Source organism: Microcaecilia unicolor, chromosome 8 (genome assembly GCF_901765095.1).
Source record: "Microcaecilia unicolor chromosome 8, aMicUni1.1, whole genome shotgun sequence".
Lineage (NCBI taxonomy): Eukaryota > Metazoa > Chordata > Amphibia > Gymnophiona > Siphonopidae > Microcaecilia > Microcaecilia unicolor.
The window spans coordinates 38,535,185-38,550,982 of NC_044038.1; the positions used below are offsets into that span (position 1 = coordinate 38,535,185).

Below are 15,798 nucleotides of genomic sequence, written 5' to 3' on the forward strand. Positions count from 1 at the left end.
TTTTTCACCTTTCACTCTATTAAGAAGAAAGGATTTGTCTGTCAGTGGCAGTAACCAGGTGTCAATGTCCTGTCAAAAATGTCCTGTGTCTGCCAGTGGCAGTAACCAGGTGTCAATGTATTATGATAGGTTAGAGGGCTTTGCTCAAGAATGACCCCCTCCCCCCGGGGGCTATGCCTACTACCTTAGCAGCAGCTGTACGCTGCCAACCCATTATTGCATAAGATGCCTATTGCAAATTTGCCAACCTTGCGCAAACTCGTGCTGCATTACTGTGAAAAATGTGTAAAGCCCCATTTTCCCCTGCTGCCACCCGAAACCGCCAAGGGCAAGGGAACAGCGCACAGGATGAGCCACCCTGGCGAGCGTTTTGGCTGACTTGCCCGATAAACAAAGCAAGAGCGGCAGCAGCAGCCCCGTGATCAGCAGACAGGGGGGCTCCGACGAGGCATCTGCCTGTAACGCAGAAGGTGGCCCGCGTCAGCCAATGGCGGGGAGAAGGGAAGGGGGCGGGAACGGAGGAGCAGCGACTGGTTTGGTGGGTGGAGGAGGGAGGGAGGGGTGTAAGTTTCAGAGAGCCTCCGAAGTGGAACGGATGTGTGTATAGAGTGTATGGTGCAGCTAGGGGGCCACACATCCCTCCTCCAGCACTGTCCGGCGGCCGAGCTCGCTCCCCCTCCCCCCGCCATGAGCAAGGACGATCCTCGAAGTAAACTTTAGCAGCCCGGAGAGGAGGAGGAGGGGGGATACGGCCACAGCCACCAGGAAAATGCCTCCGAAGACGTTGCAGACTTGCATAAGTTCGTAAAGGGACTACTGTTGAGGCAGGGGTGTTGCTGCTGATCCTGCGCCGCTGCCCCCCTCCCCTCGTAGCGCTTTTACCCAGGAACTAGTCTGTGCTCTCAGCTGCTTTGCTTTCTCCCGTGCAGAAGTAGCAGCGTACGCTGGTGGCTTTCCCTTTGCACCGGCACAGATTTCTTTTCTTGCAGGGCTTCTTGAAGAAGGGCGCTTATTGATCGCATGTTTTTTCCTCCTCTTTTTTTGCCTGCAGCGCACCAGCGAGCCCGCACAGCTGCATGCCCTCCGCCGTTTATGCGCATTTGGATTCTGTGGAGTCGGCGTTAAATGAGCTGCCCTATATGTTTTACGTGGGATTGTTTTTTGTGAATGTGCTGATTCTGTACTATGCCTTCCTGATGGAGTACATCGTCCTCAATGTGGGGATAGTTTTCTTGCCCGAAGACATGGACCAGGCTTTGGTGGATCTGGGGGTGCTGTCAGATCCAGGTTCGGTTCTCTACGATACGGACAACGAGCTGGATGTGTTCGACGGATATTTGGAATAAAGAAAGCAATTGAAAGGAGAGGGTGGCAAATCCGCTTCCTTTTTTTTTTTTAAAGCCATGGCAAACTGCGGACCGTGCCTCTGTGGTACTCTTGCATGCGATTTTGGGTTCTGTACAAAATGGCCCCTGTGCAGGAGTAACGTGGTCTGTTTTCTGGTGAGATGCTTCCAACCTGTGCTTTCAGAGGTGAAAGTTCCCTGGTCGGTGTTAAAGGACGGGCCTGGCACTGGAAACCTGCAGTAATGTTGGAAGCTGTATTCCTGCTGCAAAGCACAGCAGACATATCCATACTAACAGCAAGGCACAGTCACTTAAACTGCGGCAAGTGATATAACCTCATATCTGCAACCGTGCCTGATTAGGCTCAGTGTATGGCCCAAAACAATACTAAACAATTCCCCCGTGTTGAAGAAGTAGTGGATGAGTTCGTCTACCATATGTATGATCAAACGCATTTGTTTTTGTCATTTAAAATTCAGAGAACTGAGTGCTAACATCTTATGCAATCTTAGCAGGTAAGTCTAGTCTTTCAAAAACTGCCTACGCAATATCTGAAAATATAAATGAGAAATAGCTACAATCGACTGCTATTCCTAACTTTTTCAATCTGGATTGACTTTTGAAATACATTCATGCTTACATAATATAATAAACCACAGGATCTGGCATTAAATAGCCAAATCACGGTGGGCTGCCTTTCTAGGCTATAGTATAGCATACATTGAAACATAAATTCCAAGTGCTGCCACGCTGTGGTGTTTAGTACTTTTCAGTTTTTCCTTGTGAAGTGACAGCAGTGGAGTTTCAGCTGGTGACACACCGGCAAGTCTTTTGTAACGCATCAAAAAACCTTCCAGGAAGCAGAGATGGATCTGAAAATATCTGTGCTCTGATAGGCATGGGGAGTTTTGCTAAATAGGTACTTGCCCCTCACCCCCCAGGTAGGGAGTGACTGCTAATAATAGATGGATCAGGTTTGTTTCTCAAAGTCTTCAACCCCACAGCCAGTGGGGGCTTTGTACGCTTGAGAGCTGACCTTTAAGCAGTAGTTGATGGACAACATTTCTACTACTAATTATACTGGTGACTGTAAAAGGGGAAAGGGAAATGGGACTTGATATACCGCCTTTCTGAGGTTTTTGCAACTACATTCAAAGCGGTTTACATATATTCAGGTACTTATTTTGTACCAGGGGCAATGGAGGGTTAAGTGACTTGCCCAGAGTCACAAGGAGCTGCAGTGGGAATGGAACTCAGTTCCCCAGGATCAAAGTCCACTGCACTAACCACTAGGCTACTCCTCCACTCATTCCACCAATAAGAGCCAACCTCATCAGTGATGTCACAATGGCTTGATTGCCCAATACTTGGCTCACTTCTGATATTGTGATGTCATAAGGGAAAGGGGGAAAGGGAAATGGGACTTGATATACCACCTTTCTGAGGTTTTTGCAACTACATTCAAAGCGGTTTACATATATTCAGGTACTTATTTTGTACCAGGGGCAATGGAGGGTTAAGTGACTTGCCCAGAGTCACAAGGAGCTGCAGTGGGAATGGAACTCAGTTCCCCAGGATCAAAGTCCACTGCACTGACCACTAGGCTACTCCAGAAGCCTTCAAAGGCACCCATGCAGAGAGCATGTAGTAGTGCTGCACTCTACCGCAAAATTAGCAGTACCAAAATGCAGCGGCGGCATGCTATAGCTGATGAGCCTGCAAAGTAGTGCCGCATTAAAATCATTATAGAATGCTAGTGTAAGTTTGCAGTTTCGTGCCTAACTTTGACATGAGCTGGTGTAAGTTGCTTGCACCTAACTGTTGACAATTAGGCATTTGCTTCTAGATTTCTGTAACCTGCGCACTTAACTCCTAGGCATGCCCTCCTAGAAATTGGGTGTGATAGAATTTGCATGTGCAACTTGTACAATAGCGTCTAAGGACAGTTGAGCGTACAGCTGCTAATTGGTCTCAGTTAACACCAATTTAAGCCAATAATTGTCTATCTCCCAATTATTATATGCCAATTATTAAGTTGCATGCACAACTGGCATTATTTTATAAATTGTGCATGCAAATTTGTGCACTAGATATAATTTGGGTGACAAGTTTATAGAATTAGCAGGTGAGTGTCTTACTGAAGGAGTTCTCAGAGCATTCTTCTCTGGTTTCGGAGAGCAGGTGCCAGCTCTTGCTTTTGGTCAAACCAAATCTGTATCAATTCCCAAAAATAGATCTCTGGATCACTTCAATAACTCTACTCTAATACCAGAGAATATTACATAAGGACCCCAATAAATGAGAAGATAAACCAAATACAGTTCTGGGTGATACACTAAAATAATACTTTAATAAACTAGAGAAGTTCTCAGAGTTACAAATTCACCCAAAACGAGACACACTACTGCGTGAGATCTCTAAGGGTGGACAAATTTCTCAATCATAGATCTTCTCAAGGGTGTCTATACTTCCACTAATAAAGGGTACTTCAACAATTTTAAATCTCTCACATCTCTAGATTGTTGAAGTACCATGGAATTTTTAGAGCACATCTTTTATTTTAGGATGTGTTGGAGGTTTAGGGGAATAAGTGATAGGATCAACACATACAGTTCTGAGATTTGTGAAGATTAAAGTATATTTGAGGGGATGTAATTGGAAGAAGGGTGTTCTTTACAACAACAAAACTTTTCACTTTATTAGTGGAAGTATAGACACCCTTGAGAAGATCTATGATTGAGAAATTTGTCCACCCTTAGAGATCTCACGCAGTAGTGTGAGTCTCGTCTTGGTTGAATTTGTAACTCTGAGAATTTCTCTAGTATTATTTTAGTGTATCACCCAGAACTGTATTTGGTTTATCTTCTCACTTATTGGGGTCCTTATGTAATATTCTCTGGTATTAGAGTAGAGCTCTTGCTTTTGGCCATATTGACAAGTTTTCTGACTGTCTTCCTCCATGGCGGCTGTAAAAGCAAGCTGCTAATGGTTCCATTTAAGAAATATTTTCCTGTAGCTTCACTGAAATGTCAACCCTATAGGCTTGTGCAAAGCAATTCAGTAATTTGGTACCTACACTTATGCGCTGCACTTACAAATGCCAGAGGCGTCATAATTTATGGACCAACCCCCAAATTCTATAAATAGCCCTCACAATTGCACGCACAAATTTGGATGTGCAATTCAATTGTGTAATGAGCCAATTAGCTCCAATAATTGGGCACTAACAATTATTAGTGCTAATTGGCAACAATTTGAATTTACGTGCACATCTTGCTAGGCGCTATTCTATAAGGATGCATTCATACATTTTTCAGCGTGCAGCTGAAAAGGGGCGTGGCCATGGGAGGAACCTAGGTGGGTTAGGGGTGTTTAAAGATGCACGCAGTATTTGCGAACATGGGAGATCCACACCTAATTTAGGCATGAGGAGTTACACCTGGTTTCAGTTGGTGTAAATCCTCATGGCCAAAATTTGGCGCAGATCCCGGCACTAAGCACTATTTTAGAAATGGCACCCAACGCGACACAGTTTATAGAATCATACTCAGCTCTCATTTGAGCACCATTTACTGAATTTAGTCCCAAGTGCGCTAGACATTATTCTATAAAATCGTGCCTAAGCGCTGTAGTGTGTAACTGCAAGGGAGTGTAAAGGTAGGCGGAGCATGGCTGGGCTATGGGCGTGTCTCCAACTTACATGAGTAGTTTATAGAATACTATAAGTTATGTGCTTTGCACCATTTCAGCATAGATTTAGGTGTGGCAGTTTAGGTTTACACTAGTATTCTCTAATGGCAGCTTGGTAAACAAATGCCATTGTAGAATTGGCACTCAGCGCGCGACATTGGCGCACCTAAATGGAGGGGCCAGGTTATAGGATTTCCCCCAACATTACTGGAGGAGGAGGAGGCAGACTTAGGCTGCATATCAGGCCGCTGAGGGGGGAGCAAGATTTCCCCGGGCCAGGTCTCCAACGGGAGGGAGGGGGGGGGGGTCCAGCACTGGAATCTGTCTTTCTCCTGCTCCTGACAGACCTGGGTGATCACGTCCCGATAGGAGCAGGAGAGAGAAAACTCCAGCAGCGGGACCCCCCCCCCCCCCTTAGAGGCTGAGGAAGAGCAGACACAGGGCTTTGGGGCCTCTGGTTTGGTTGGTGGGGTTTCTCAAGCCCCGTCAGCAGAAGCCTTTCTCCAGCGTTGTTCTCTGCCACAGGGCAGGCAATGTGGTGGAGAACAACGCTGGAGGAAGGCTTCTTTTGGCGGGGCTTGGGACCCCCTGCTTGCCAAGGTATGTTGAATTGCAGTGGGGGTGGGGGGGTAGGGAGGTGGGGCAAAATGGACCGCCCTCCCACACACACACACTCCGGCCTCCACAATTTTTGTGGTCTGGCTACGTGGCGGCCCTACCCTGGGCCCAGCTCAGTCTCTCGGCGGCCCTGCTGCATATGGGAGAAGAATGGAAAGATCAAAATAAAAGGGCAAGAATGAGATGTAGAAACACTTGACTTCCGTTAGCAAAGAGTACTTTATCGCCGTTGTCATTATCACCTGCATTAGAAGTAGTGTCTAATTTATCACTTGCATCTTCATCTTTATCTTCGTTAGCATCGTCATGCTGGCCAGTTACAGAGAAAGCTTTCACAAAGCTGGAATCTTTGTTGTTCTAACAAACTTTCGTCTGATGGCAAACTCTGTTTGAATATCTTCGAGAACTAATGCAAGAACATCAACCCCCTAATTCTAAAAAAGTCGCCAAAACTTACACGTGTAATTTAATTAAATAATGAGCTAATTAGTGCCAGTAAGTGGCTTTTTAACAAGCAATTATTGGCACTAATTAGATTTAATTGGAATTTACGCATGCAAATTTAGGCATGGGATCTGCGCCTAAATTTTACGCGTGAATAAAAAAAAGGGGGAGTGGAAATGGGAGGGTCATGGGTGAAACGGGGGCATCCCTAGCATTTGCACGTTGTTATAGAATAAGGGGGAATATGTGCCTAATTTAGGCATGTACGTATGCAACCACATTTCAGTTGGTGCAAATGGCCATGCCTAAAGTTATGCTCGATTCCCAGACGTAAGTGCTGTTCTATAAACCACACCTAACTTTAAGTGCGGCTTATAGAATAGCGTTTTTTTTGGTGCTACATATAAAAGTCACTCCCAAATGTGTGGGAACCCTTCAGTCTTCAGGCCAGCAAGCAGATTTCCTTTCTAAAGACTCATCAATCTAGTGGACAGTCACCCCAATGTAAACTTTTCCATAGGATGACCTATAATCTGTTGTGATAGAGACATATGTCTGTTCACCAAGAATTGCAACCAGCTTCAGCTTCATCTCTGCATTAAAAATGTGACCCAGCTCATCACTGTTCTGTTTGGCTGGAGACCAGTAACCAGTTCAACAAACTCCGCTTTTCTCATAGGCTATATTCACTGAACAGCAAAATTGAAGATGAGATGATCCACTCTGTGCGTGACAAGGTTTACAATAGCAAAATCCTGTTCCTGGTTTTGCAGTTTCATTTGGTTTACTGAAGTTTAAATCTTGCTTCCATTTTTACTTTTAAGTGCAAGCATCAGATGTAACTGAGTAAAGGTAGTAAAAATTGGCAACATTTTTACTTCAGTAAAAGTAACAAATGTTGTCCTGTACACCTTTACAAGCAGAAGTGACAAAACGTTTACTTAAGTATAGTAGCAAGTTACATTTACTTACTATACAACATTGCCAAAATAGAAAAACAGATTTTATGCTGCTTATCCTCGAAATAAGTAGTGGATTTTCCCAAGTCCCTCTTAATAATGGCTTCTGGACTTTTCTTTTAGGAAATTATCCAAATATTTTTTAATTTATAACAATTTTATTGCTGACAAGCCAATGCATACACTCCAAAAATATAAGCATAAACTGTTCAAATATAAGAACACATATGAAACAATTGAATGTATCTACTGTCATCAGCCTTTTAACCCCTCTCCCCTCCCTATGTGATGTTATATTTATGTTTAAAAAATGTTATTGAACAAACAATACAATAACAATCCAAATATCGCTCATGATCCAAATATTTTTTAAACCCTCTAAGCAATTTTTTTTTTTTACCACGTTTTCTGGCAACAAATTCCAGAGTTTACACATTGAGTGAAGAAATATTTTCTCCAATTGGTTTTAAATGTACTGTTTAGTAACTTCATTGCGTGCCCCTTAGTCCTAGTATTTTTGGGAAGAATAAACAAGCGATTCGCTTCTACCCGTTCCACTCCACTCAGTATTTTATAGACCTCTATCATATCTCCCCTCAGCCATCTCTTCTGTTAGTGCTGACATTAGGAAGGTGCAACCAATACAATTACCCTGGGCCCTCCCATGCCACAAGAAGCCCTACACTGCCTGATGCTGAAAGAGAAACAGCCTGATGATGACTTTGGGACTAGCTCCCAAATTTCTGCCCTGGACAAAACTGGTGATTATATGGCCTTGGATGTTTGAGTGAAAGGTGCATTGCAATTGGCTGGTACCCTTTGTCATCTCGTGCCCAGATAGAAAGCTGTCATTTCACAGATTTTTAAACACTAATACAAGGGACCCTATTTTTAACAGCTTTTGATTGGCCATGAGTACATTCTATGAATAAATCTTTACAGCTAGAGAGTTCAAGCCTGGTCATAAATGATCACCGCCCTAACATATCCAGACTCAGATGGTGCAGGAATATAGCAGATGAGCTGCCGCTTAGAAGTGATCTCAGGAGCTTTGGTTATTGGTTGGTAGGAATGCCAGACATTTTCTTAGATAAATAATGATATAACAATAACACATTAAAATTGACTCGACACAACGTTGTGTTTCGGCCGAAAGGCCTACATCAGGAGTCTATAAACATAAACAAACGGTAAATAAATAAATTAATTGATAAATAAATTAAACATATGAAAATGTTGAAATAAATAATAATAGCATGCAAACAGAATTATACTGAAAAGAGGAACATGTATAGATTATCAAAAAATTATATATATAAAAAAACTATATATATATCAAAATAATCTCAAAGATTACATGTTTATAGACTCCTGATGTAGGCCTTTCGGCCGAAACACAACGTTGTGTCGAGTCAATTTTAATGTGTTATTGTTATAACATTATTTGTTTAAAGATTAATAAATTTTGTTTTTTTACAAAAAAACATTTGGTTCCATCCTTTGGATAGCCTGACTTTTTTTCCCACCTCTTTATTTTTTGTTTCACGACCCGTGGGATCTATTGAGTTCTCCACTATATGTGGATTCTCTTTAGACATTTTCTTAGAGCAGACTGGTTTGGTACATGGTACTCCATGGGATATGGAGACCAGTGGATTGTTTTGTTCTGGTGGCAGGGGACATTGCCCCCACACCCACTTTAAAAGAGACACACATCCAGAAAGTGGACAAAAACTATTTGGTCAAAGAAATGACAACCCAGAGCAACCATAGTTTTTTCATAGAACCTGCACTAGCAATTATGCAGAGCTAGATGCTGGCGGAAAATATTAAAATAACTTTTTTTTGGTGATGTTTTTATTGTTTCACATTAATTTCACTGGTCAGTCTTTCATTAGAGTTGAAGGATCTGTAGGCCCACTAGAAACTTCAAGATCCTTTTGTTCTAGGGTATTTGCATTGTGCATCAAACAGTATTTAACGATTTCCACAATTGTAATTCAAGAAAAAAAAGCACCCTGTCAAGGTACTTTGTGCAGAGTAAGCTGTTTCAAATGAGATTCACACTTTGATTTTGATGAGTCAGTGAAATTCAAATGGTGATGGTCCAGAAAAATGACTTAGCTCTCACTTCAAATGACATATTTCACAAACCATTTATCACAAATAAAGAAGTTTACATCCTTGGAAGGAGCTTTCAAATGATTTAAAAATACTTTGTAAGGCCAGCAAACCCAGAGAGATGATTCTTAAAAGACAGCCTGTAACTGTAGGTACCAAAACAGACTGAACCCAGGGAGACAGTCACTTAAAAGACAGCCTGGAATTGTAGGTACCAAAAGAGACTGAAGTTACTTGTGCTTTTTTTTTTGTTTTTGAGGGTATTGCTTTCAGGGACAGTAACTATCCCCAATAAAGGGTATTTGTAAACATCATTTCTTGAAGGGGGAGGGGTTGAAATACAGGGCATGAAATCTGGCTTAAAAGTAACATTTCTGAGAAATAAAAGACCATAGCAATATTTTAATTTATTTTATTTATTTAACAAAAATTACATGCTACACACCCTATAGTCTTAAGCAAATAATTTAAAAAAAATCACAAAACAAAAACACAGACGGGGAGAGGGATCTTGGGGTGATAGTATCTGAGGATCTGAAGGCGACGAAACAGTGTGACAAGGCGGTGGCCGTAGCCAGAAGGTTGCTAGGCTGTATAGAGAGAGGTGTGACCAACAGAAGAAAGAAGGTGTTGATGCCCCTGTACAAGTCGTTGGTGAGGCCCCACCTGGAGTATTGTGTTCAGTTTTGGAGGCCGAATCTTGCTAAGGATGTAAAAAAAAATTGAAGCGGTGCAAAGAAAAGCTACAAGAATGGTATGGGATTTGCGTTACAATACGCATGAGGAGAGACTTGCTGACCTGAACATGTATACCCTGGAGGAAAGGAGAAACAAGGGTGATATGATACAGACGTTCAAATATTTGAAAGGTATTAATCCGCAATTGAACCTTTTCCGGAGACGGGAAGGCGGTAGAACTAGAGGACATGAAATGAGGTTGAAGGGGGGCAGACTCAAGACAAATGTCAGGAAGTATTTTTTCACTGAGAGAGTGGTGGATACTTGGAATGCCCTCCCGCGGGAGGTGGTGGAGATGAAAATGTTAATGGAATTTTAAAATGCGTGGGATAAACAAAGGAATTCTGCTCAGAAGGAATGGATCCTCAGAAGCTTAGCAGAGATTGGATGGCAGCACCGGTGGTTGGGAGGCGGGGCTAGTAGTTGGGAGGCAGGAGTGCTGGGCAGACTTCTACTGTCTGTGCCCTGAAAGTGGTAGATACAAATCAAGGTCAGGTATACATATAAAGTAGCGCATATGAGTTTATTTTGTTGGGCAGACTGGATGGACCGTACAGGTCTTCTGCCGTCACCTACTATGTTACTATTAAAATCTATTTGTAGATCAAGATATTCCTGCGTTTTCAAAACATGCATTCTCATTACAATCCTTCAGAAGAAAAATTTGAAAAAAATAGGCCTTAACCATTTTATTAAATTCCAGATGTGCAGTAATTTAGAAGGCTCTTGCACGGGTTATCTGCTCACCCATTTCTTTGCAGGTGGCACTACAGAGTTATTAAGATGACAGGAGTGGATAGCACCAGTCGAGTTAAGACTGCAAAGTTGAAACTAATCAGGTGACATCATTGTAGCAACGTAAACACCAAAATTACTGTTTTAAATCTGGTGTGTAGGCAGCCAATGTAGCTCCAAGACACACAGAGGGGCATTTTTAATATGACATCTAAGACCGACTTTGGACAATTTTCTCAAAACGACCAGAATCCGAATAGCAAATATAACCATTTTCAAAACAGCAAAATATCTTCTTCTTTTTTTTTTTTTTCAAAAATGGCTACATGCAAGATGTTATTGTGTTCTGTGTGTTTATCTTTTTTGTCCATTTTCAAAAGAAAAAAAAACATCCAAGTGCAAAATGCACAAAATAAAGCCATTGGGATGTAGGAGGAGCCAGCATTCTTAGTAGACTGGCCAAACACACATCCCAGGAGAGCATTGGGGCACCCTAGGGGGCAGTGCTCTGGATTTCATATAAATGCTCCCAGGTCCACATCTCACTGTTGCTCCCTTATTTTGTCTGCTGAGCCCACCCAAAACCCACTGTCCTCAACTGTACACCACCACAGTAGCCCTTATGGGTGAAGGGGTCACCTATATGTGGGTACAGTCAGGGGCGTAGCCAGACAACAGATTTTGGGTGGGCCTAGGCATGAAGTGGGTGGGCACCAAGTGTTCTCCCCCGTCCCAACCACCACCAAAAAAAAATACCTCAGCTGGCGGAGAAATGCTTCTTTTCACCTTGGCAGTCTGCAGCAGGCATGTACTGAAAACAGAGCATGTGCAGGTGCCAGTATCGTGGAGAGTAGCGTTTTCGTTACCATCAGGGGGGAGTCTTCAGCTGGCCGAGCTTGGGATCCCCACCAGCTACTGCTAAATGTGTGCTACTGTTGGGTGGGCCTGAGCCCTAAATGGGTGGGCCCAGGCCCACCTGTGGCTACGCCACTGGGTACAGTAGGTTTTTGGTGAATTTTGGAGGGCTGAAGCATTCCTCCACAAGTGTAACAGAGTGGAATGTGGGCCTGGGTTCCCTTCTCTACAGTGCACTGCACTGACCACTAGGCTACCCCAGGGACCTGCTTGCTGCTCTAGGACTGGCTATAACATTAGAGGCTGGTATATACTGTTTCTTTTACATCTTTTGGTCAGTGACCACTGGGGGAGAAAGGGGAGGTTATTCCTTTATTCCTCCAGTGGTCATCTGGTCGTTTAGGGCACTTTTTGTGGCTTAGTCGTTATTAAAATAAGTCTAGCTCAAAACATTTTAGTTTTAGTCCTTGACATTTTCATTTTGTTTCATTATGGCTGAAAAACGTGCAGGTGGAATGCCCAAATCCCGCCATTAACACGCCCCCTTGAGATATGGGCGCGCTGCAGATGAACAGCAAAGAAAAACATCTGGAAAATGGGTTTCAAAAATACCAATTTGGACATTTTAGAGAGAAAAACATCCAAATGCTGCGTTATGCCACTTTTTAAACATTTTTCTCTTTCAAAAATTATTGGAAATATATTCAAATTGATTTTTTCTTTTAAATTTAAAAGTATCTGTGCGGCTACATTTTGATCTATTGACAGAGCCTTCAAAGTCAAAGCAGGTTATTCTATTAAAATAATATTGCAAAATTCAAAGCATGGAAAAGTCATAGGGACCCTTTTACCAAGCAGCACTTAAAAGTGACCTGCGGTAGCCCCAAATCGGGTCTTTCTCACGCGCTGAGGCCACTTTTAGCACTGCCACTAAAAGGCAGATTTTTCAATTTTTCCAATAATGGCCACACACTTATTTCCCCATTAGCGCATGAGCCCTTACCCCCCCCCCCCCCCCCCAAACAAATGTGGATAATCTGCATTTAATCCTAAAATGAATTTTTGCATTTTTGTGCTAATATCAAACATATAAATGGCGAGTGACCGTACTCACCCGCAAATGCGCAGTAGAGACTTCCCTCTCTGACACTTTTGTGCTCAGTGCTTGTATCTTTTAGGACCATTTTTGAAAAAGTCCAAGGGAAAAACGCACCAAAATAAACCATTGGGATGTATGGGGGGGGGGGGGGGGGGGCAGCAGAACAGTGGGGCACTGCAGTGGACTTCACAAAAAAGGTCTCAGGTACCGCATGTCACCATTACCCCCTTATATTGTATGGTAAGCTCTCCAAAAAAGATCCTTGAGGTTACCATTGATGTGGGCCTTATCTTATCCACTCACATTTCAACTGTTACCTCTAAGTACTTTTATAAACTTCAGCAAATAAGATCCCTCTGCCCCTTTCTGGAGGTCGGTTCTCTTTGTATCCTGATACAGGCCTTAATTCTTTCTGACATTGATTACTCCAATACATTATTTAGTGGTCTGCGGCAGAGAAAACTCCAGCACCTCCAAGTAATACAGAACGTAGCCATCAAGTTGGTCACTGGCGGACAAAAATGCAATCGTGCCACTCCTCTTCTCAGACAAGAGCATTGGCTCCCTGTGTGCACAAATAACCAACACAAAATTCTGACTTTAATTCATAAAACTCTCAACTTCTGGCCAACCCCCTATCCTGTTTCAATACCTGCCCCCTAGTTGGGCACGTCGCTCCTCAGATCAGCATGTCCTTGCTGTTCCTGCTTTACAGGAAGTAGCCTTGGCTACTTTCCAGAAAACAGCGTTTTCTGTTGCTGGCCTCATAATTGAAACGCGCTCTTGCGATTTCTGTGCTCCCACTTGGAGTTTAGAGCGACCCTCAAAACCTACCTATTTAGGCAAATATATGGGCCCACTGCTTGATTTTCTGGGCCTTTCCTGACCTTTTTTTCTTACATGGGCCTTATTTTTTGGAGACTTATGCTTACGACACCAAGCCTGTTGGACTCTTTGCTCTCCCTCTTCTTGCCGCATCCCCTCTTTTCCCTTCCTCTGCTTCTAATCTTTTCCTTCCCTTGACTCTCCTATATATTGTAGTTCGTTTTCCTACTATGGCTGTCCTATTATTATTGATGTTGTAAACTGCTATGATAGCACATACTCTTGGCGGTATATCAAATAAAGAAAACCTGAACCTCTTGATTACTTGAGTCACTCAGTCTTCGTCCTTGATTTCACTGTGCCTGTGAGCTACATCCTTTCCATCATAATAATTATCCAAAGATACTTCCTTACATAATACCACTTTCAGCCTGGCCACACTTTGGAGTTTAATTTTATAACAGGGTGCCTGTAATAATTCTCCAAAATGCGCCTATTTTATAAATTCTGTCAAAATATCCTCTTATTCAATATCAGTATTTATCTTATTCACATGAAAAGAGATAGACCTTCAAAACATGGACAAATCTGTATAGCGACTCACCTGAACAGATTTATATTTTTTACTGAAATTTATTTATTTATTTGGTCCACTTGTATCCCACATTTTCCCAGCTTATGCGGGCGCAATGTGGCTAACAAAGTTACTAGATAATTGTCATTATCAGTCCAAATCTTCAATATTTCAGTTCCCTTAAACCAAAAGTGTAATCCAAACCGCAGTGTATCCAACATGATATCGTGTTTCAAAAAGTCTGCGTTAGGGTTAGCACTTTACATCAGTGCATCTTCATATTCACCTTCACATCCGCATCTAAAAAAAAAACATGGCCCCAGTATCCTTTTCATTTCAAAACAGAAATTTAATTCAACCAATCAAAGCTGAAACAGCAGTACATGCTACTTCAGATCAATGGCATCCATTCTGTCTTGGCTAGACAGGGGCAGTGGAACACCTTTTTGGTTGAAGAGGTCAAACACACTGTTTTCTAGCCCCCGCCCCAAGCTCTCCATTAAATGATGCTGTGTTGGGCAAAATATGGGTTAGGCCATGGCCCCAGTGGTGCACCACATTCTGCTGTGTATGCAGTTGAAGATACCTGGTTTGGATGCCGAGATAGAATGGATGTCATTGGTCTGAAGTAGCATGTGACTACTGTCTGAGCTTTGATTGGTTGAGTGACACTTGTGTCATGAAATGAAACGTTTGCTGACATTACAGCTGAAGTGGAAGATGGGGGTTCCTCTGTCCTGAATCCAGTACTTTTAATTTTTTTTTTTAAGAAATTACCACTCAGACAAACCCATAATTAGGCTGCCATGGATTAAGCACAGGTAATTACAGTGTGGATGTTAGAAAAGCCGGTCATTGCTGGAAAATTGATGGCTGTTGATATTCTTGTGAACAAATCAGAGGGTGATTCAATCCTGAAGTATATAGAGGGTAATTCTCAATGCCATGTTCGTGGGTAAATAATGGGTGAACTGACTGTCTGAATATTGTACTACAGTGTAGTAAATTTAAAACAAATCGGAGAAAATTTTTCTTCACCCAACGTATAATTAAACTCTGGAATTCGTTGCCGGAGAACGTGGTGAAGGCGGTTAGCTTAGCAGAGTTTAAAAAGGGGTTGGACGGTTTCCTAAAGGACAAGTCCATAAACCGCTACTAAATGGACTTGGGAAAAATCCACAATTCCAGGAATAACATGTATAGAATGTTTGTACGTTTGGGAAGCTTGCCAGGTGCCCTTGGCCTGGATTGGCCGCTGTCGTGGACAGGATGCTGGGCTCGATGGACCCTTGATCTTTTCCCAGTATGGCATTACTTATGTACTTATGTGCTTTCTTAGTCTAGAGCAGGGGTTCTCAATCCAGTCCTTGGGACACACCTAGCCAATCAGATTTTCAAGATCAGCACATGCATGAGTATACATGAGATAAATTTTCATATAAATGAATTGCTAATCTTCTCGTGCATATTTATTGTGGTAATCCTGAAAACCTGACTGGCTACATGTGCCTCCAGGAGAGGGATAAGAAACATTAGACGTGAGAAGCCCCCAAGATGTTCCATTTTGTGCATAATTTCAGCCACATTTGTTGGAATCGGGAAATACAGCATACGAAGGGTTATTTTCAGATCTGTGTGCATTATTTCCCATAATCCTACCTGCACAAGAAGTAGGTGCATTATGCTAATTTGGTGATAAGTCCATGGGTAAAGAGTACCTGTGGAATTTGTATCAAAATGGAAGGTAAAGAAGTGAGGAATATAATCAGCCAAAGGAAGTCCAATACAGTTAAA

General features: G+C 42.5%; 1 protein-coding gene across 1 annotated transcript; it reads left to right on the plus strand.

Moving 5' to 3' along the window:
* Positions 1–587: 587 nt before the first annotated feature.
* On the plus strand, positions 588–1,722 carry DEXI (Dexi homolog). The gene has a single exon (XM_030211996.1). It carries the CDS (start codon positions 1,077–1,079, stop codon positions 1,344–1,346), a length of 270 nt encoding a protein of 89 aa, XP_030067856.1. The 5' UTR covers positions 588–1,076; the 3' UTR covers positions 1,347–1,722.
* Positions 1,723–15,798: the final 14,076 nt, after the last annotated feature.

Bases quoted from the DNA above. Each gene is read 5' to 3' on its own strand.
- DEXI (XM_030211996.1), top strand. From the start codon at position 1,077: ATGCCCTCCGCCGTTTATGCGCATTTGGATTCTGTGGAGTCGGCGTTA.